Source organism: Lutra lutra, chromosome 18 (genome assembly GCF_902655055.1).
Source record: "Lutra lutra chromosome 18, mLutLut1.2, whole genome shotgun sequence".
Classification (NCBI taxonomy): Eukaryota; Metazoa; Chordata; class Mammalia; order Carnivora; family Mustelidae; genus Lutra; species Lutra lutra.
In genome coordinates, this window is record NC_062295.1 from 31,091,017 (window position 1) to 31,112,181 (window position 21,165).

A 21,165-nucleotide genomic window follows, 5' to 3' on the forward strand; every position below is an offset into this window, starting at 1 on the left:
CAGAGACCCCTGAATCACATCCTGTTACGTCTCAAGGGCTGCTCCCCAATCAATGAACAATGTATTCAGCTCCTACTGTGCTCCTGGGGGGTGCGGGATACAGGACTGCCCTGACAGAGGAATCAGTCCCTCCAGGGAGTCTGACGCTTAAGAGGCAAAGGTGTTTGCGGGTCCTCCGGCCAAAGCAGCTGGGGTTTACAAGTGGTACATCTAGACTATCCTCCGTCCATGCCAAGGATTCCATTCCTGCCCCCTCATCTTCTAAGATGGTTAAAGTCCCAGCTCCTCCCCACTACCCTTCAGGTCACCCACCTGTGCCCCCACTCTGCCCACTGGCTCAGTTCAAAAATCTTCCCACAAATCTTAAACGGGTAAGCAAGCAAGGGGGCCCTACAGTGGGTAGGACAAACCCCCTTCCCGCAGCCCGACCCTCCATCTACCAGGCTGATTTCCCAGTTTGAGAGAACTCAACAGCCCTCTCGCCGGGGTCTAGTGAGCTCTCCCGGGCAGCCCTGGTGGCAGCGCGGCGGGAAACCGGGAACCCCATCCCTGCCGGCCAGCCGCCTCCACAATCCTGGCCGGGATCCCTCCTCCAGCACGCCTGGAGTTGGGGCCGACGAGCAGGATCAACAATCCAGAAACTTTCAATGGATCAAGCCGACTGGGAGGGAGAGAGGGAAGGGGGAGAGGGAGGACGGGGACCAGGGGAGGCTCCAGGGCAGAGCCCCTGCTCTCCACTTACCATCTTGCTCACATCCATGACCGAGGCTGCAGGGCAACCCCCCACCCCTGGAGATCCCGCTTCCCCCAAATGCTGCTCCCGGCTAATTCTGCCCGGATGGTGCCATGCTGCGGGCAGGGCGGCCGGCAGGGCCCCCGCGGACCGGGGAAGGCGGCGGCGGCGGCGGCAGGACCGAGGCTGGACCGGAGAAAGGAAGGGAAGGGGGAGGGGAGGCGGGGAGGGGGAGGGGGCCGAGCGCGGAGCCGCAGCGCGCACCGGAGGCGGGGGAGGCGCGGCTCCGCGGGCGGACAGCGCGGCCGAGCCCCCGGGGGCCGGGGCGTCCCGCGACCAGCTGGAGGCGCCGCGGTAGGGGGCGCGGGGGCGGGTGGTGCGGGAGCAGACGGATTCCCGGGGCCGCCTGAGGCTGCGGCCCGGGCGCGCGGCGGCGAGGGTGTGATTTGAATAACAAAAGGTCGCTTCTCCCGGAGCCCCGGAGGCCGGGATCGCCGAGCCGGCCGGGAGCGAGGCCGCCGGGCCCGCCAGGAAGTGTGTGTCGGAGCGTGAGTGTGTTTGGGTGTGCGCGCGCGCGCGTGTGCGCGTTTTGGTGGTGGGATCGGTGGGACTCAGGAAGTGAGCGGGGGAGGCGGCTGCGAAGGAGCGCGATGGGGGCGCAGCGAGCCGACATTCCAGTGGGGGCAGGGGGTCCGCTCGGCCCCTCCCCACTTGGCTTCCCTGCACAAAGGCGGAATTGAGAGCCAGTTGTTTGCCTCCTGCGGCTAATCCGGAGGGGACGCTCAGATGAGTCTGGGGTCTGCAAACTGACGGGCGCACAGAAGGAAGTGGAACAGGTATCCCCGGAAGGCTCGGTGCCCCGCGCAAGGGAGCCGGGGCCAGCCCTTCCGGGGGCGAGGGAAATTGGCTCCTCGATATTGAGTGTCCTGAACGCAGCGCCTTCTCTCCAGCCGGAATCCTCGAACCTTCCACTCCTTACTCGTCTGCCCTTAGAGAAGTGGGAGGCCCACACTCCTCTCTGCGGAAGACACAGCTGGTGGCCAAAAAGGGCTCCCGGCAAATGCTCTTCCTGGGCACAGTCTGCAGAAAAAGCCTGGACATCCAAGCCTATGGCTTCAAGGCGAGCTGCCTCAAATGCTCTATTGAGCAGGGAGGTTTGGGGCACACGCCAAGTCCTCAGGGACCGGAGGCCACTAACACCGGACCCTGCTTTACCCAGGTGAGGAAACTGAGGCCCAGAGCAGGGGAGTGATTTGTCCCAGGTCACACACCTCGCAGGGACTGGGGTCAGGAGAATCCTTAGTAAGGATGGTGCAGCCATCCTTTGGCTTTTGGGAAGCCAAAAAGAGCTTCCCAGGCTATCAGAAAGCAACCCCGTTTCTAAAACCCATTCCAGTGAACAGGTGATGGGACCCATCCACAGCCCTGGCCCTCTGACCACACAGCAAGGGGCCAGAAGGTCACACTAGCCAAGTCAGTCCCCCATCAGGCCCCAGGGCCTGCTTGGCTGACTAGGAAGACCCCTCCCCTTCCAATCTGAGTTCTCAATCTATGAAATGGGAAATGTTGCTCTGCCTGCCTCCTAGGGGGATGTGAGAAAGCATGATATAAAAGACATAAAAATAAGACAGGAATGTATGGGGCTTTCACTGTGGTGGTTATTTTCACTTCCTGGCTTTGGAGCTCAGTTACAGGGCTCTCAGCATCAGCTAAGGGATCTCTGGGCCCGGGTCTCTCTGCCTGTCCAACCCTGAGTGTGACCTGCCCTGTCCCAGTGCTGCCCCTGGCAAGCCCAGCTCTCGCAGCACTGTGCCCCACCCGGGGAACTCAGGAGGTGGCCCTGGTCTGCTCCAGTGGGATGGGCTCCCACAGTCCCTTCTCCTGACTCATGTCCCCAAGAGGCAGGAAGGAAGCATGCCAGCACATCCTCACCGGCCAGCACCGACCCCCAAGGTAAATGAGGGACAGGTTATTTGCTACCTGATTAAATGTACCAAGATCTCCTCTCTTAAAAATAAGTAAATAAATAAGACTTCATATGTTTAAAAAATATGACGAACCGTTAGGCCTGGGGTTGATTAACAGATCAAGATCTTCTGGTACAGATCTTGGCACCCGAGCTGGCAAAGCCCATTTTCTCATTAAAATGGGGATCGGGACCCCTGCCTCACACAGGCCGCAGGGTCAAACGAAAGAAATGTCTCAAACATCACCCGTAATAGGCTGAATGATGGCCCCTGAAGGTAAAACATCCTAATCCCTGGAGCCTCTAAATACTACGGTCTGTGGGAAAGACTATACACATGCGATTCGGTATAGGATTCTAAGCTGGGATGATGACCCTGGATTATCTGGGTGGATCCCAGATGCAATCACGTGTGTCCTTATAACAGGCAGATGTGACACACAGAAGGGATAAGGCAACATACCGGAGGCCAGAGTGAGACGGCTACAAGCTTAGAAATGCTGGCTGCCGTCGGAAGCTCGTGCAGGGAAGGAACAGATATCCCCCTAGAGCTTCTAGAAGGAGGATGGCCCTGTCAACACTTTGATTTTGGCCGAGGAATACTAGTATCAGACTTCGGGGTCTCCAGGACTGGGAGGAATTAAGCTGCTGTTGTTTTAGCCACCGAATGTCTGATCATTTATCACCGCAAACACAGGAAACTAATATGTTGCCCAAAGGTCAGTGAGGGCTGGTGTCATGGATGCCTTGGGGCTGCCCTCCCTGCGGACTTCCTCGCTGCGGAGCTGCTCACGTGACAGCAGAGGCCAGCCAGGAAGCAGGCAGGTTCTCCTTAACCTGGGAGTGGGGGGGCGCTGGCAAATAAACAGGCACCCACATGCAAACATGTATATGCACAAATACACACATGCACACAGGGAAGGAAGAAACAGCATTTTTAAGAAGAGCTGCTCCACCCTGGCTAACCCATCCCCCTGCCAGGCCCACCCAGCACACAAACACCTTTGGGGGGCCTGCCTTTCCTCTCACTGGTCTCGGGCAGACAGGTTCAGACTTGGAGGAGAGGTGAGGAGGAAGGCCCTGCCTGGCGATCCCCCCCCCCACCCCGCTCCAGAGTGGCTGTGCCATGGGCCACTGGTTCAGGCTGGGGGAGCCTCTTTTGAGTAAACTGGACCGAAAGAGAGGGGCGCCTGGGTGGCTCAGTGGGTTAAGCCTCTGCCTTCAGTTCGGGTCATGATCTCAGGGTCCTGGGATCGAGCCCCATATCAGCTCTCTGCTTAGCGGGGAGACTGCTTCCCTTTTTTGCCCTGGGCTCTCTCTCCCTATCTTCTCTTTCAAATATAAATAAAATCTTTAAAGAAAGGAAGGGAGGGAGGGAGGGAGGGAAACAGCGGGTTCCAAAGAATGCTGTGACCCTCAGTGGCTACTCTATTCTGTCTCCACCAGCTCCCAGGCTACCGCATCCAGCTGCTTACTCAGCATCTCTACCCCTGGGACAAGGATGGGGGTGGGAGGGGGCCTCAGTCTCCCAAGCATCTCACACTCAAGGAGTCTAAAGATATATTCTTCTTTCCCTCTGTTTTCCCATTTTCTGTCTCCTTGGTGGTTCTGCCTCACTTCGCTGTGTAAGCTAGAAACTTCGAAGTCAGCCTTGTTTCTCCATGGACAACCTCCCACCCCCCTCTATCTGGATTCCACATCCATGTGATTCTTTCCCGAAAACAGCTTCCAGTCTAGGTCTTCCCTTCCCATATGGCTCCCGCGCTGGCCTGGAGTCGCAACAGCAGCCTCCTAACTGGCCTCCGTGCCTCCAGGCTCTTCCCCTTGGCTACATCTTCCAGACATCTAACCACAGCTCCTCACTGACCCACCCCAAATGGAGTGGGGGGGAGGGGGGAGCACCCAAACCTTTCCATAGGTCATTTGGCACTCAAGGCCCCTATTAATCGGGCTCCATCTCCATTCTAGTCCATATACTCTCATCCTCCGTCCAGCCCATCAGAGAGGTCCTGGCCCATCGAACTGCTCACACGAGCTCAAGACACTGCTGGAATGTCCCTCCCATTTTCTCAGCTTAGAAGATTCTTGCTCGCGTCCTTCAGGACCCATCTCAGATGTCCCCTTCTCTGTGATGCCATCCCTGACCCATCCAGGCACAGCTGGTCACCCGAATCCCGTCCTACAACGGACAGCCCCTGTGCATAGCCTGAATCATCCTGGGAAGAGATGGTCCCTCCCCTGGGCTCTCCGTGCTCACCTGTGAGCTTCCTCGGGCAGGGGCTGGGCCTCACTGGCCTTTCGTCCCGCCCTGTCTCTCGCCAGACTTTCAATTCCCACATCACAGCTTCACCGCAAACAATAAAAAGTACCATGCGGCCCCAGGAGCCCCGCGGAAAGGTACGGCGGATGAGTCCTGGTAGAGGGTGACACCTGCTGGGCAGTCGCGGTTCTGCAGCCCAGCCCTACAAATCCGTACCACACTTACAGGCCTGGGCTGCGAATCCCAGGGCGGGATTCCCAGTAATGAGAGGTTTCAACCAAACAATCTTCCCTCCAAAAGAGCCTTCGAGAACGTCTGTTACTGTGCTACGGATAACAGTAAGCAGCTGCAGAGGGCGGCGACCTTCAGAGAATGGCTTTTTGTCCCTTCTCCCGTCGGATCCTTTAAACCATCAGGAAAGGCAGATGGAACAGGTGTTATGACACCTGTCTTGCAGGTGAGGCTTTGCAGAGACAGTCTGCCACTGATACCGGAGGAGGCACTGAGACGGGGAGGGGGGGGTCCAAAGGTTCATTAGCTTTGCCGACGGTGTTTCAGTATTTTATAAGGGGGATGTCCTGCCATACTATTATTTGCATAGGGGCGCCTGGGTGGCTCAGAGGCCCAGCCTCTGCCTTCCGCTTGGGTCATGATCTCAGCGGGGAGCCTGCTTCCCCCTCTCTCTCTGCCTGCCTCTCTGACTACTTGTGATTTCTCTCTCTCTGTCAAATAAATAAAATCTTAAAAAACAAAACAAAACTATTATTTGCATAACAGTGGATATTACAGAAGGAAATGTAGACTCTGGAGTCAGACAGGCCTCAGGCTGAATTCTGGCTCGATTACTTTCTGGATATGGGTAATTTCCTTAATCTCTCTGAATGTTTGTTTTCTTACCTGAAAAACAGGGCTTATAGATACCTTCCAGGATTGGTGTGAGATGAAGCAAACGTGCATAGAAGGCCTGCAGGGCAGGGGGAGGCTGGCCCCAGCTCGTCCCCAGTCATTCCCTCCATTTACTTGGCGCCTAGTTCCTAAAAAGTTCTAGATTTTTTTTTTAATGCTTAAGTCAAAAGAAGAAAAGGATAAAAAGCCAAGGGTCTCAGTAGTCATCCTGATTAAAAGGAGAGTAAATAAAGAGGTTTCCAGGGAGAAAAAATAAGGCACTGCAGCTCCTGAGCTACCCCAGCTGAGCAGAAAGGACACCAGCCTCGGCCATGGCTCAGTGGTTCCCACTCCTCCCCTGGGAGCTGCGGCAAGTGAGCCTCAGTCAGAGTGGGTGACCCAGCGGGACTTCCGGCCTCGTGGCTCCACTGCCAGGGCTCCCACCCGGGTCTCCTTTTTTTTTTTTTTTTTTTAAGATTTTAATTATTTGGGGCGCCTGGGTGGCTCAGTGGGTTGAGCCTCTGCCTTCGGCTCAGGTCATGGTCTCAGGGTCCTGGGATCGGGCCCCACATCGGGCTCTCTGCTCAGCGGGGAGCCTGCTTCCCCCCCCCTCCCTGCCTGCCTCTCTGCCTACTTGTGATCTCTGTCAAATAAATGAGTAAAATCTTTAAAAAATTTTTTTTAATTATTTGACAGAGACACAGCGAGAGAGGGAACACAAGCAGAGAGGGTGGGAGAGGGAGAAGCAGCCCCGCCCCCAGCAGGGAGCCTGATGTGGGACTCAATCCCAGGACCCTGGGATCATGACCTGAGCCCAAGGCAGATGCTTAATGACTGAGCCGCCTAGGCGCCCCCCACCCAGGTCTCCTTGAGCGGAATGTGGCCTTGTCAACCCATCACCCTGACTCCAGTGGGAAAAGCCTTCCACTGGCTCTCTATGAGGGGATATGACCACACTTACAACTTGAAAAAAAAAAAATCCTTAAACACAAGCATTCCTAGGCCTAGAGTGGATCTGAGTATCTGAAGGTAGAGCCTCAAGTGGCAAGTCGGCAGGTGGGCGCTGTGGGTGGGTGGGGGGGAGTGTGTCGTGCGGTGAATAAATGTAACCACAGAGAACACTACTGAGTTCTTAACGTGCCAGGCATGACAAGTGCTTTATAAGTACTGTTTCTTTAGTCCCTAAACAACCCTGGATACGAAGTGTTCTGCTATTGTCCTTACTTTACAGGGAAGAGAGGGAGGCCCAGATAGGTCAGGCAGCTTCCTCAGGGTGCCACAGCTAACAGGCAGGGGGGCCAGGGCAGAAGGTGGGCGGAGAATTCCACAGGGATCCCCGCCCCTGGGCGTCCCCGACACCTGGCCCTCACCAGGATGGGCAGGCAGTCTAAACTATGCAATTATGAGTATGTGTTTTTATTGACAGGCTTTTCTTCATCCCAAAGCCTTGTGACTCAGCTGTGAGTACAGCCAATTCCCCTGCCTTCCGCAAAGTGACTTGCCCTAAATTCCCAGAGTAGGGGACTGGGCACCTGTCATTCAAATGTGGGGCCTGCCTGCTGCCTCTTGGCCCCCAGTCCCTGTCCCCTTCCCCGCACCTGCACCTGTGTGCTGCTATGTTCCAGGTGTCTCCACTGGGAGGGGAGGAGGGGGGAGGGGGGGCCTCCCAGAAATGACTCTTTAAAGTTGTATCAACATTTCCCCTGGACAGATTTCACCATCAACACACAGAACAGGCCTATATATTAGAGACACCTCGCATTGTCCCAGGTATCCCAATTTCTGAAACTACAGTTCCAATAAATACTGACGGTAAGGCACCAGGTAGAAGGGGCATGACTGCAACTTGGGTGGGGAGCTGTAAGCAATGACTGAGATTTGAGGGCACGACTGGGAAGAATCCCAGAGCCACAGAGGAATGAGACGAAGTCAAAGACCAGGAGAGAATGCAGATGGGGACCCATGGGTTAAGAAAGTGTTGGAAAGGGGAGTAAACGGCCATGTAGAGACTCAAACCCCCACCTCCTCCAGGGATGCTGAAGGTCACAAACAGGGTCAGCTTCCATTTCAACAGGTTCCTGCCCAAACCTTTCACCTGGAACCACTGGTAAGCCTTAAGCACTCGGAACATACCTCTAATTTTATACAGAATCCTAGCTATTTGCGATCAGTGTGCAAAATGCATTTTCCAGGAACCCCTTGTGTTGGTCATCACAAGGTGGCCCAAATGGGAGCCTGGGTGGTAAGCTCCATAAAGCCCCATTAGGAGCGCTGAGCAGGCACGGAGCCACCAGATCCCTGCAAGGGCCTGGCCTCCCAGCAGCCACTCAGTAAAGCCCTCGTTACTGAAGCAGGATCTCAGGGAGTGTGGGCTTGAGCCTGCATTAAACTCAGAAGCATCTATGTGGTGCTCTGCCCATCACAGGGTACACAGGACCATGGAACTCACTCGAAATGTGCCAGGCATCAGACCAGATGCTCTGCCTTGTCCTGTCTTTTCCTCCCCAACATGGATGCTGAGCTACAGAGAGGCTGGTGACTTTCCAAGGTCCCATGGACATGACCACGGCAGGTCATCTACTGCTGACTCTGTATCCACGGCCCACCTTCCCAGGGCAAACTCCTTGGGCACAGCAAAGCTCGGACCACAGTCCATTGCCCGTCAGGACAGTCCATCAGCCTTCTAGGACTAAGGCCAGTGGAGCCCCTCGACCGGCTGGGAGGTGTCTCCCCCAGAGCAGTCTCCAGGCACCAGCCGGGGATGTCAGGGCTGCCCCTGGGGACCTGTGGCATAAATGAGTAATGAGATGAGGCATGAATGGTCACTTAGCGCTGGCAGAGCTCTGCAATCACCAGGCCCCCTCCAGGGCCAAGGGACACACTCAGGAGCTTAGGAGTACCGCCCACCACAGAAGGTGCCTGGAAAATGTACCCTCCTGGGCAGGCAGGGAAAGGGCCAGGGTTCTCCTACGAAGAAGAGCCAGAGGTCTAGGGTACCCCCTCTCTGACACAAAGTGTACGTGAACCCCTGTGGCTTAGTCCAGGTTTTATCACCCAAAGATCTCAAAATCTAGAATTTTCTCTCTAGTCCTGCCTACCAGTGGCTCCCTTTAGGGCTCCAGCTGCTGCACGGCCTCAGCCATCTCAGAAAGGGGCTTCTCTCCAGAGGAATGGGTACACGTCATGGGAGCGCCAGTGGGCAGCCAGCAGTTTCAAACGGACGAAACCAGAAGGGTCCCCGGAGTTCTCAGGCAATTCAGGGGGACGAGATGGGCCAGGCAGTGCCAAGCTGCTCCGGGCCCCTGCTATCTGGCAGACAGGCACTTCCCCACGCCTGAGGTGGGGGTGTTCTAGGAAGGCAACGTGTGGATGGAGCCAGGAAGGGAGCCTGGAGGCTGGGGATGATTGGGCACAGCCCCTGCAGGAGGACAGGACAGCAGGCTGACCGCACGTGGCAGGGGGACCACAAATGGAGAGAGGAAGAAGCCAGCTGTGTTCTGGACCCATCTGAGTTGGGGCTGTCTCCCTGAGCAGATACGCAGGGAAGGAAGAGGGAGCCCCAGCTAGAACACAGGCCCACATGCATGCAGCAGAAAGGCAGACAGCCGCCGTGTACTCAGAGCCAAACATGGATCCCGCAGCTACAGCAGGACTGAGCGAGCTCAGGGTGAGGACCTGGTGCGGGTCCAGGGGCGTCCAGCAGCAGAGGCTGGGCGGGGTGACAGCCCCTGCAGGCCCTGCAGAGTCTCTTGTGCCCGGCCGGACAGGGGACAGGCTGAGCAATGCAGAGAAGCCTAGCACGCCGCCCAGAACGGACTTCCATCCTGCAAGGTAATGGCCTGGCCTCAGGATGCCACTTTTAGCAGGTGGGTTCCCGGGCAGCGAAGATCTGCTAGACTTTTTAGAGCGTCTCCAGGCAGGCTGTGGTGGCTGGCGGGGTTGAGGGGGCCCACTGAAGACACCGAGACAGATGGGAGCCACTCAGCCAAGTCCCTGAGTCAGCAGACCGGCCTGGAAACCTCTACTCAGGAGGCTGGGACTGCCAGGGCGCTCTGCCCCTGCCTGCCCGGCTCCTGCCTGGAGGCAGCAATTTCGGGCACCCTCAAATGGGCCAGCCCGGAAGCTGTCACCTCTCTCGCTTGCCCCTCCCCAGGAGGACAAGTCCAGGAATCCGTCTCTGCCCAGTTATCTAATGAGCAAAGACGTGTCCCAGAGCCATAGATCAGGGCCGGAGGGAGCAACCCAGAGATGTCCATAGTGACCGCGGGCGGGCCCTTCTGTGCTGGAGGCAGCGGCACCAGGCGAATTCCATGTTATTACAGCCTTACAGGAAGCCAGCCTGGCTCAGCTGTTAACCAGCAGCAATTTATGGGCCCTGGGGGCAGAGGGAGGGAGAGGAGGGGAGAAAGGAAAACACAGTCCTCCGCCGCCCCCCTCCAAAAGAATCGATCCCGAGTTATTTTTAGATGCTTATTCATTCCACGCATTTCTTTGTAAGAGCCAGGACATGGGCTCTGCACAAAAACCACTGGGCAGGAGGCAGCTGCTCGCATAGGAGGACGGGGCTGGGGGCACCTGGGAGCAGGTGGGTGGGAGCGTGGGAGGGTCTGCAAGGACACCCCCTCCTGGCAAATATCTCCCAGGATTCTGGAGGCAGAGTCCGGAGCCTGACTGAGGAGAGGCTTTTCAACCCGAATCCCCAAGTTCAACCTCCAGCTTTTTCTTCCTAGATGGCCTAAGGCAGGTCACTGTGGAAGTCAGATGAGACTCTGGGCTTGGAACCCCGGCTGGGTGTGGCATGGGGCAAGTCACTCAACCTCTCGGGGCCTCAGTTTCCCCCATCTACAGAGGGAAGCTGGTCAATGCACGCGGAACACTTAGAAGATTGCCTAGCATACCCCGTGTTACATAAGAGTCAGTGATCACTTCTGTGAAAGAGCAGCACACGATCATTGTCACTGTCAGGAACAATGATCGCTTAGAATTATACTTGGGGCAGGGGCACCTGGGCGGCTCAGTCAGTTAAGCATCTGACTCCTGATTTCGGCTCAGGTTATGATCTCAGAGTCCTGAGATCCAGCCCCACATCTGGCTCCATGCTGGGTGTGGAACCTGCTTAAGATTCTCTCCCTCTCCCTCTGCCCCTTCCCACTTGCTCTCATTCTCTCTCTAAAAACATACATAAATATACATATACACATATACATACACACACACACCTCGGGGTAGGATAGAGCACGGAGATAAAAGCCACAGAAGGCCTGAGGTGGGAAAGAGACAAACAGAGAAACCTGTATTCACAGCCTGATGCCTGCCAAGGATGGGCATCCAAGAGGTTTTGCCTCTGTTTAGATGTGGATGCTGTGACTCAGTTTCTCCTCCTGCAAACAGGGCAGTAAGCACTCCTGGGGGGCTTGGGGGCTGATGGAACAGGAAGCCCACAGCGTGGCTTCCAGCAGGTGCCTGGTACTATTAGTTGACTCTGGAATGACCTGTCCTTGTATGACGGCTAATCTAGGTCTCGCCTTGACTGGGTCACAGGGTATCCGGAGATCTGACGAACCGTGATTTCTGGGGGTGTCTGTGGATGCGACTGGCCTTTAACTTGGTGGACAGAGTAAAGAAGAAGGCCCTCTGTGATGTGGGCGGACATTGTCCAATGTTGAGGGCCTGAACAGAACACAAAGGGGAAGGAAAGGAGAATTCTGTTCTTTTTTTCAGCCTGACTGTTGAGCTGGGACACTGGTCTTCTCCTCCCCCTGGACTGGGATTTACACCACTGGCTCCCCTGGTTCTCAGGCCGTCAGACTCAGACTGAACTACATTACTGCCTTTCCTAGGGTCTCCAGGTTGCAGATGCCAGCAGGAGCCAATTTCTTATAATAAATCAGGATTTCCTTCTCCCTCTCCGTCCCCCTCCCTCCCACCCTCTCTCTCTCCATATATATATGTGGGTGTGATACACACACACACACACACACACACACACACAGCAAAATATCTATATCTATAATGTTCTGTTTCTCTGGTTACTCCCCAAATCAGATCCAGACCCTTCTAGGATCTGCCTCTGTCAACGGTCACCCTTCTTTGCATAGGCCACCCTTCGCCTGCCCCTTCCCCAACACCCCCCTGCCTCCCGGGCTGCTCGTTCTGCCCTCGATGCCCCCTTTACATTAACCCAGACTTTATCAACCGCTCCCTTCTCGTTCCATCCAGTAAACCTTTACTGAGTGTCTGCTGTGGGCATGACACCAGGCTGTGCTGTGACTACTGAGACACATAACGTCAAGGTCCTACCCCTCACATCATTCCAAGATGATGTAGGGATTACCTGCTTGAGAAGAGGCTGCAGGTGTCCAGGGAACACCAAGGAGGGGCTGGGGTGGGCGGCAGAAGGGGTAGGAGGCTGGGGACACATTCTTTCAGCGAGTGACAGACACAGGTGTTCCAAGCAGACTCAGCAGGACCCTTGTGGGGCAGGGGGGCACCAGGATCAGAGTCAGAATTCCCACAGTCCTCACTGCCTGCCAGCCCTGTGTACCTGGACCTGGTCAGGTAGTGGGTTTCAAGAGTGAAACCTACTCTTTCCTACCTGTTTGCCCCCTTCAAGGGCTGCTCGTTCTCTGAAGTCCTCCAGGGCTGAGCACCCAGCAGGCCCCAGCAGGGACCTCAGGACTAGGGTCCACTTCTGTCATGGTATCTCAGTCTTGGGTGGCAACATGCTGGGGGGAGCTGTCTCCTCTCCCCCACACTCCCTGCCAGCCACCTCAGGGATCATTCAGAAACACAGGCAGGCCACCCCCTCCTTAAAACTCCCCACCCACAGCTTTCAAGGTGGGGGCGGGGTGACTCTCAGGAGCCTGCCACCCACCCCAGCCTCACCCCACATCGCTCCTGCCACAGGGCCTTTGCATGAGCTGGCCCTTACTGTTACCAGGCTGCCTCCATCCCTTGTGTTTCTCTCTCCCTAGCGCGCGCGCACACACACACACACACACACAGCCTCATCTGTGAAGGGTTAGGCTCCCCACAGCATTTCGTGCACATCTCTAGCTCTGGTGGGACTCCTTGGGCAGGCTGACCCTTTGAGGGCAGGAACCTGGTCTCACTCCAAGCCCAGCTCAGGGCCAGCTCTTCCACACTTCAGGAGAGGCTCTTAAAGCATATACATGGGGAAAATTCTGCCATTGCTAAATACTAGATGTGACCACCAGCCTTTTAATAAACGGCAACAGTAAGGAGGCAAAGCTTATTTCATTTCATCTATGTCATTTGCATTTGCTAGAATCCGTGATTTGAGTAATAAAGGTTTAAGAAAAACCAGCCGTGACCTTATGAAGCTGGGGAATTCTGCTCCTCCCCTGGGCAGGGGTCACCCCACTGGCAATGAAGCACTTGATTGATAAGGCCATTCCCATAACCATCAGACCCCCGCACCCACACTCAAAGTGCAACCGAAGGCATCGCACTCTCTGTGAGCCTCTGTTTCTCTTTCCATAAAATGGGTATAAAATCATCCCTCTCACAAGAGTTTGTCATTAAGGATCAAATGAAAAATAACATGAGACAGTAGTTAGTAAGCTACGAATGCCCATGACATTTTCTGGGCTGCAGAAAGTTCCCTTTATTGCCAAGTTTACCAATAAAAAATAAACCTGTCCATATGGATCTAACAGGTTCTGTTTCATAGGGTCTCTTGCCAGTTCCCACCCCATCAACCTTGCTGTTCCTCTCCTTGCCCGGCCCCTAGGATCTGGTTCCATTAGCCTCCTGGTAAGAGCAAGGATTCTGGCTTAGACCATGCATAGCTGTGTGACCTAGATGAGGGCCTTTCCCTCTCTGAGCCTGTCTTCCAGAGATGACCAAGGCTTGTGAACAGATTAACTGGGATGATTGATTTCAGTGCCCGGGATGTGTGCTCTGTGACCATAAGCTCTTGGGCCACCTTGGAGGTCCTGGGGAGAAGGGCCCAGTTCCTACACCAGATAAGCAGACTTCTCTCTCCCCGTGGGGACCAAGTGGGGACAAGGTGTCACCTGGCATTGTTCCCAGTTAGATCTGGTGTTTACAGAGCCTGGGGACAGTCTCCCCTGCTGCGAGCTCCTAAAGAAGAGGCATGGAGGCCACGGGGGCACCACGAGGGGGCATCAGTATTGGGGGTGGAAATATCTAGAATCTTCTTTCTCCTCCCTTCACACAGAAACCCCCCAAAACAGCTCCCCTCATGAAGTTCCAAGCTGTTTGACTTGCCAAATACCCGTCCCATTCCTCATTCTTCACTTTAAAATCACTTTTCTCCTCAAAGCTGGAGACACCGCCTTAAAATACAAGGTCTCCAGCAGAATTTCTTGCTGTATTTTTAAAAAGTCTAGAGTCAATGCCAAAAAGAATGGGGAGTTAGGGCTCTTGGGACTCGTTCTTGGACCATGACGACTGATGAGGCCACGGCTTTTTCGTCTCTTGTTCGCAGCTGAATCCCAGCCTCCGGAACAGCGCCTGGCACGGGGCAGACACTCAAGTATGAGCGGCTGAACTTGGGAATGACCAGTGTAAGAAATCCTTTCACCCATGTGCCTGGCGCTAATCTGAGTCCTGGGGCTCTCAGGGGACTGCAATCCCTAATGCGGGTGGGTACCAAAGGGCTTTCACGTCCGTATTTCAGATGTCAGCACTCTGTACTAGGAGTGTAATCGCCTTTTGCAGATGAGTGGAACGGGACAGAGAGAAATGAAGGTCTCATCTAAGAAACCGAACTCACGTCTCTCATCAGGGCTGTTCACCAAATATGGCTGCAGGCTCTTTGCACAGCAACACACCGCTTCTCGCTATCCTGTTACACAGTCAGGGAAAAGCTCAATCTTCCAGTGGTCATCGGTCCATCTGTCCAGCCACCCACCCAACCACGCCAACCTTCACCATGTGGCAGGCTCTGCTGGGCTCCAGGACAGCGAGAACATGGTGGCAGCAGTGGGGGGTAGTGAATTCAACACCAGGGTAAGAGCAGATCTTGGGGCTGCTCTTTCTTTCTTTTTCTAAAGATTGTATTTATTTATTTATTTGAGAGAGAGAGAGTGAGAGAGAGAGCACGAGAGGAGAGAAGGTCAGAGGGAGAAGCAGACTCCCTATGGAGCTGGGAGCCCAATTCGGGACTCGATTCCGGGACTCTGGGATCATGACCTGAGCCGAAGGTAGTTGCTTAACCAACTGAGCCACCCAGGCGCCCAGGGGCTCCTCTTTCTAGCAGCAGTAAAGGAGTTGGACTATCTCCTCTGGGGCCACTGCGGAAAAGAGTTTAGTGGCCCCTCCAAAAGTTCAACATAAATTGCCCTAGGATCCAGAGTTCCACCCCTCATTTTATACCCAAGAGGACTGAAAACAGGGACTTGGATAGGTACTTGCATGCCAACGTTCACCATAGCATTATTCACAACAGCCAAAAGCCGGAGCCAACCCAAGTGTCCACCGACAGACGAGTGGATAAGCCACACACAGCATGTACGACGGAACGGAATTCAGCCATAAAAGGAAATGATGCTCTGATACGTGATTTACGGTAAGGCACAAAAGGACAACTGTAGCATGGGTTTGTGTGTAGGAAGTATCTAGAATATGGAAATTCGCAAGGACGGAAAGCCACCAGGGGGCAGGGCTTAGAGAGTGAGAAGGAACCACTGGGCGATTGGCACAGAGTTTCTGCTTGGGCTGATGGAAACCTGTGGAACCAGCAGTGATTCTCGTACAACACTGTAGGTGTAATCCATGTAATCACGCATGCGATCCAGTGTCCCTGGATTGCGCGCTTCAAAATGCCTAAAATGGCAGAGTTTACTTATATTTATTTTACCATAATTTGGGGAAGAAAAAAAAAGCACAAATACATGCAAAACACGAGAGCAGTAGCACGGGAGTAGACATACAGGTCAGGGAAACAGAACAGCAGGTCTGAAAACAGACTACTCAGGGGGTATCAACACAATTGCAAAAACCTCTCACCCGGGCAGGGGTGCGGTGGGGGGAGCCCAAAGTAGAAAAGCAAAATGACAAGCTTAGAAAAAAAAAAAATACAGAAAAATCTGTTTCTAATTACTAGCATGGAGAAGCCCTTCTCCTCCAAGATACAAAATGATGGCCCCATCAAGGAAAACATTTTCCCTGTGGCAGTCAAGTCTTTGAACTGGACGATCTGGCAGGATCTCTTACAATTTCGAGTATCCATACATGCACGTATCCTCTAGCCACTGGGCATCTCCCCTGGTGAAATGCTCCCATGAGCCACGTTCAAGGGCATTCCCGGAAACATCATTCCGAAGGAGAAAGCAAAACCAATGCAAATGTTCCCACAGCAGCAGAAAGTGGAAACAAACTAGGGCATTTTAATTCTGAGGAATACTATGCAGTTGTTAAAAAAGAATGGTGTTGATCTAAAAATGCTGACAAAAAAAAAATCTCGAGAAAAGGAAGAAAGAGAGCAACAGAGAGAAAGAGAAAGGGGAAGGAAGGAAGAAAGAAAGAAGGAAAGAGGGGCGTCTGGATGGCTCAGTCGGAGGAACATGCAACTCTTAATCTCAAGCATTTCCCACATGTCCTCACACACTGCTGTAGGTCATTCTGGTTCCTCCTGCCTCAGGCCAGTCCCAGGGCTGAAACTGTACATATTCATGGAGGATACTGTGTTATGACAAACGATGGCAGTCTTGTAAATGGTTTCCCCTCAAATCCTGAAGCCTGCAAAATGCTTGGTTTTGGTCTCACTGGGTGTCCCAGTGTCTTTACCTGCTGATGTCCAGCCCACTCCTTCCCATCTGAGAAAGGGAGGGGACCTACATCTTCTGAACATCTATTATCATATTTCATCCTCGATTACTGTGATTAGAAAGGTAAGCAATGTTAATCAGCCATTAAAAAAAAAAATGAAATCTTGCCATTTGTAACGACATGGATGGACCTAGAAGGTATAATGTGAAGTGAAGTAAGTCAAACAGAGAAAGATAAATACCATACAACTGCACTTATAGGCGGCATCTAAACAAAACAAAACAAAACCAGACTCTTAAATAAAGAGAACAAATTGGGGGTTGCCAGAGGGGAGGTGGATTAAGAGGTACAAACTTATAAACCTTATAAACAAACTTAGAAAACTTATAAAGTCATGGAGATTAAAAAGTACAGCATAGGGAACAGTCGGCAACATTGTCATAACATATGGTGACAGGTGGTGACTGCATTTGTGGTGAGCACAGAGAAACGTATAGAACTATCCAATCACTATCTTGTACAGCTGAAATGAACGTGACATTGTATGTCAACTATACGTCAATAATAAACAGTTTTTCAAAGATTTTATTTATTTGACAGGCAGAGATCACAAGTAGGCAGAGAGGCAGGCCGAGAGAGAGGAAGAAGCAGGCTCCCTGCTGAGCAGAGAGCCCGATGTGGGGCTCGATCCCAGGACCCTGAGATCATGACCTGAGCCGAAGGCAGAGGCCTAACCCACTGAGCCACCCAGGTGCCCCCCATAATAAAAATTTAAAAAAAAAAATTTTTTTTTAAACCCCAATGTCAACACCCAAAAAACAAATCATGCAATTAAAAAATGGGCAGAAAACATGAATCAGACATTTCTCCAAAGAAGACATACTGATGGCGAACAGCGACATGAAAAAATGCTCAACGTCACTCATCATCAGGGAAATGAAAGGCAAAACCATATAAGCTATCGCCTCACACCTGTCAGAATGGCTAAAATCAACAACACAAGAAACAATAGGTGTTGGCGAGGATGTGGAGAGAGAGGAAGGAATCCTCTTGGGCTGTTGGAGGGAATGCAAACTGGTGTAGCCACTGTAGACAGTTTGGAGGTTCCTCAAAAACTTAAAAATAGAACTACGCTACCATCCAGCAATCACACTAGTGGGTATCCCCCCCCCAAAAAAAATACAAAAACACTAATTCAAAATTCAAAAAACTAATTCAAAATTCATGCATCCCTATGTTTATAGCAGCATTATTACAATCGCCAAATTAGGGAAGCAGCCCAAGTGTCCACTGAGAGAGGAATGGATAAAGAAGGTTGATAAATGGACTAGTATTCAACCATGAAATGGGATGAAATCTTGCCGTTTGCAACAACATGGACAGAGCTAGAGAATATAATGCTAAGTGAAATGAGTCAGTCAGAGAAAGACACATGCAAATATGATTTCACTTGTGTGGCATTTTTTTTTTTAAAGATTCCATTCATTCACTCGACAGAGAGAGATCACAAGTAGATGGAGAGGCAGGCAGAGAGAGAGAGAGAGGGAAGCAGGATCTCTGCCGATCAGAGAACCCGATGCGGGACTCGATCCCAGGACCCTGAGATCATGACCTGAGCCGAAGGCAGCGGCTTAACCCACTGAGCCACCCAGGCGCCCTCACTTGTGTGGCATTTAAGAAACAAAACAAATGAGCAAAGGAAAAGGAGAGAGAGAGACAGAGACCAAGAAACAGAGTCTTAACTATAGAGAACACACTGACAGTTACCAGAGGGGACGTGGGGGAGGGGATGGGTGAAGTAAGTGAAGGGGGTTAAGGAAGACAATCGGGATGAGCGCTGAATAAAGTATAAAATTGTCAAATCGCTATATTGTACATTTGAAACTACTATAACACTATGTTGGTGCTTGGGCGGCTCGGACGCTTCAGCAACTGACTGTTGATTTCAGCTCGGGTCATGATCTCAGGGTTGTCAGAGCGAGCCCTGCGTTGGGCTCCACTCTGGGTATGGAACCTGCTTAAGATTCTCTCTCTCCCTCTGCCCCCTCTACTTGCATGCACATGCGTGTGCTCGCTCTCTCTAAAAAAAACCAAAAGCAAACAAATGAAAAAACACTGTATGTTAACTACACTGGAATTAAAATTTAAAACTTAATAAGAAAAAATTAAAAATTAAAAAATAAAATCAATGCAGAACATTAAGCGGGGGAAAAAGGAAAGCCGTGCGCCCAGGGTCATGTAGCTAGCAAGGATCGAGGGCAAGGCCAACATGAGAATGGTCTAAGAGTCATGCTCACCCCATTAGCTGACATTCCTGGGGAAGTCCTTACCGGTACCCACTATAAGCAACAATCTCTATTAGGTGCTCCCAGAGATGTAAAGGGAGCCAAGTCCTGATCTCAAGACAGCCTGAGTGGACTGGGGAAGTGCATAAACTACCGTACGTGGTAAAATGCTATATTTGATGGGGGCACCTGGGTGGCTCAGTGGGTTAAAGCCGCTGCCTTCGGCTCAGGTCATAATCTCAGGGTCCTGGGATCGAGCCCCACATGGGGCTCTCTGCTCGACGGGGAGCCTGCTTCCCCCTCTCTCTCTCTGCCTGCCTCTCTGCCTACTTGTGATCTCTGTCAAATAAATAAATAAAATCTAAAATGCTGTATTTGATGGATAACAGAAACATGACAGAGGTCAAGAGCATGGAGAGAGCATAACAGGTCAAGATGATAAGCAGAAGACCATGAAAACAGAGAATGTTTGCATCAAGTCCAGGAAAAGCAAAACCAACATGTGGTTTGTTGACCTCCTCCCAACCCTTTCTGTTGTGCCCTGAGGAATCCCTCATGCCATTTACCAAAACAACAGCAAAAGCCAGCACAAAGAACTTCCCCAACATCAAAGTCTCCTTGGCATCCTTGTCCCACCTCCTTGGTTATGATCGGTATCGGGGAAGAGAGAAAACCAAGGGCAGAGCCTGGGGAAAGCCTCCATGTGGAATGCGAGGTGCAGTCCATGCAGGGACCCAAGAAAGCACAGAATTCGGTGTGTGTGGGGCAGATGGGGACTCTGGACCCCACTATAAGGAGGAGGAGTTGGCCGGAGGAGGACGAGGACGGGAGAGGGGCTAGGGGAGGCAGGAAAGGCTCCAGTGAGGTCTTGGAGGCCATGCAGGGGCAGATGCAACAGGGTAACTCAGGTCTAGGTCAGACTGTGTGACACGGAGCAACAGGGGACAGGAGGCAATGGGGAGGCAGGGAGGTGGCCCCGTCTTTGGAAGAGGCTGGTGGCGAAGTCACAGGGAGTTCCTAAGGGGATGGAAAAAACCTCCAGGAGGCGGTGCCGCGTTTAAGGATGGGGAGGACTCACGCATGCTCGTTGCAGGAGAGACAGGCATGTTTGCTCGAAATCTCTGAGGAGGGGGGTCATGAGGCTCAAGGGAACAGGGGTGAGGTGAGCCCCAGTCAGGGGAGTGGGGGAGAGAAAGGGCTGTATCCAAGGAAGTCGGGGAGGAAACCAGCAATGCAGAAGGGGCTTGGGCTGGAGGGTCTCCATCTTTTCCGAGAGGCTCAGGTAACCCGGGAGAGGAAGGAAGATTGGCAACAGAGTGGCGTTCCAGAAGGGAAGGTGGGGAAAGGGTTTTTGCATGGTGAGGGGTGACTGGTGAGGAGGGGAGGTGGTGAGTATCAACTCTTCTTTCAAGAGCATCAAAGGAGGGGCGCCTGGGTGGCTCAGTCGGTTAAGCGTCTGCCTTTGGCTCAGGTCCTGATCCCGGGGTCCTGGAATCGAGCCCCGCATCAGGCTCCCCGCTCGGCAGAGAGCCTGCTTCTTCCTCTGCCTCTGCCCCCCACCCTCTGCTCTCTTGCTCTCTCTCTCTCTCAAATAAATAAATAGGGGAATTCCTGAAGACACAGGAGAGAATGCGGATGACAGGGCCAGGATGCAGGACACAAGCTCGGCAGGCCATGACCCCAGCAGCCCCAGCACGCCGGCCACTCCACACGGGGGCTTCTGCAGCGAGCACCCCCCTTTGCACACGAGGTGCCGCCACGCCGCGGCTGTCCACCCAGCACATGCATGCCTGTTATCCTGGACGCCACTCCAGGAATTTACATGTATCCTCATGACATCTCATAAGCTGTCCTGATGCCCATCTGTCCCAGTACAGTGACCAAGAAAACATTCACCTCCGGCCATGCTCAGCCAAGCTCCTCTTCAGCTCGCGCCAGGTATGCGCCAGGTCGCGTGGAGACCAAGACACCGTCCTTGCTCTCAAAGCACTCATAGCGAGGTGGGGAGGTAAACCCTACACGGATCCTTTTTTTTTTTTTTAAGATTTTATTTATTTACATGAGACAGAGAGAGCATGAGCGGGGGGAGGGGGAGAGGCAGAGGGAGAGGGAGAAGCTTAACCAACTAAGCCACCCAGGTGCCCTGAATTTCCGACTCTTGATCTCAGCTCAGGTCTTGATCTCAGGGTCCTGAGTTCAAGTCCCATGTTGGGCTTCATGCTGGACATGGAGCCTACTTAGGGGGGAAAAAAGGAAGTAAGAGGGACCTTTCCCACTG

The 21,165-nt window shown here is 53.2% G+C and overlaps 1 protein-coding gene across 2 annotated transcripts in view; it reads right to left on the reverse strand.

Moving 5' to 3' along the window:
- Positions 1–21,165, reverse strand: part of HIP1 (huntingtin interacting protein 1) — a 142,413-nt gene that overhangs the window by 78,471 nt on the left and 42,777 nt on the right. The window contains exon 1 of one of the 2 annotated variants that reach the window (XM_047713847.1): positions 743–913. The exons of the other annotated variant lie outside the window; for it this stretch is intronic. Coding sequence (XP_047569803.1) covers positions 743–760 — 18 coding nt within the window. The 5' untranslated portion in view covers positions 761–913. Of the gene's footprint in view, positions 1–742; positions 914–21,165 lie in introns of those variants that run through there. 2 annotated transcript variants of the gene reach the window in all.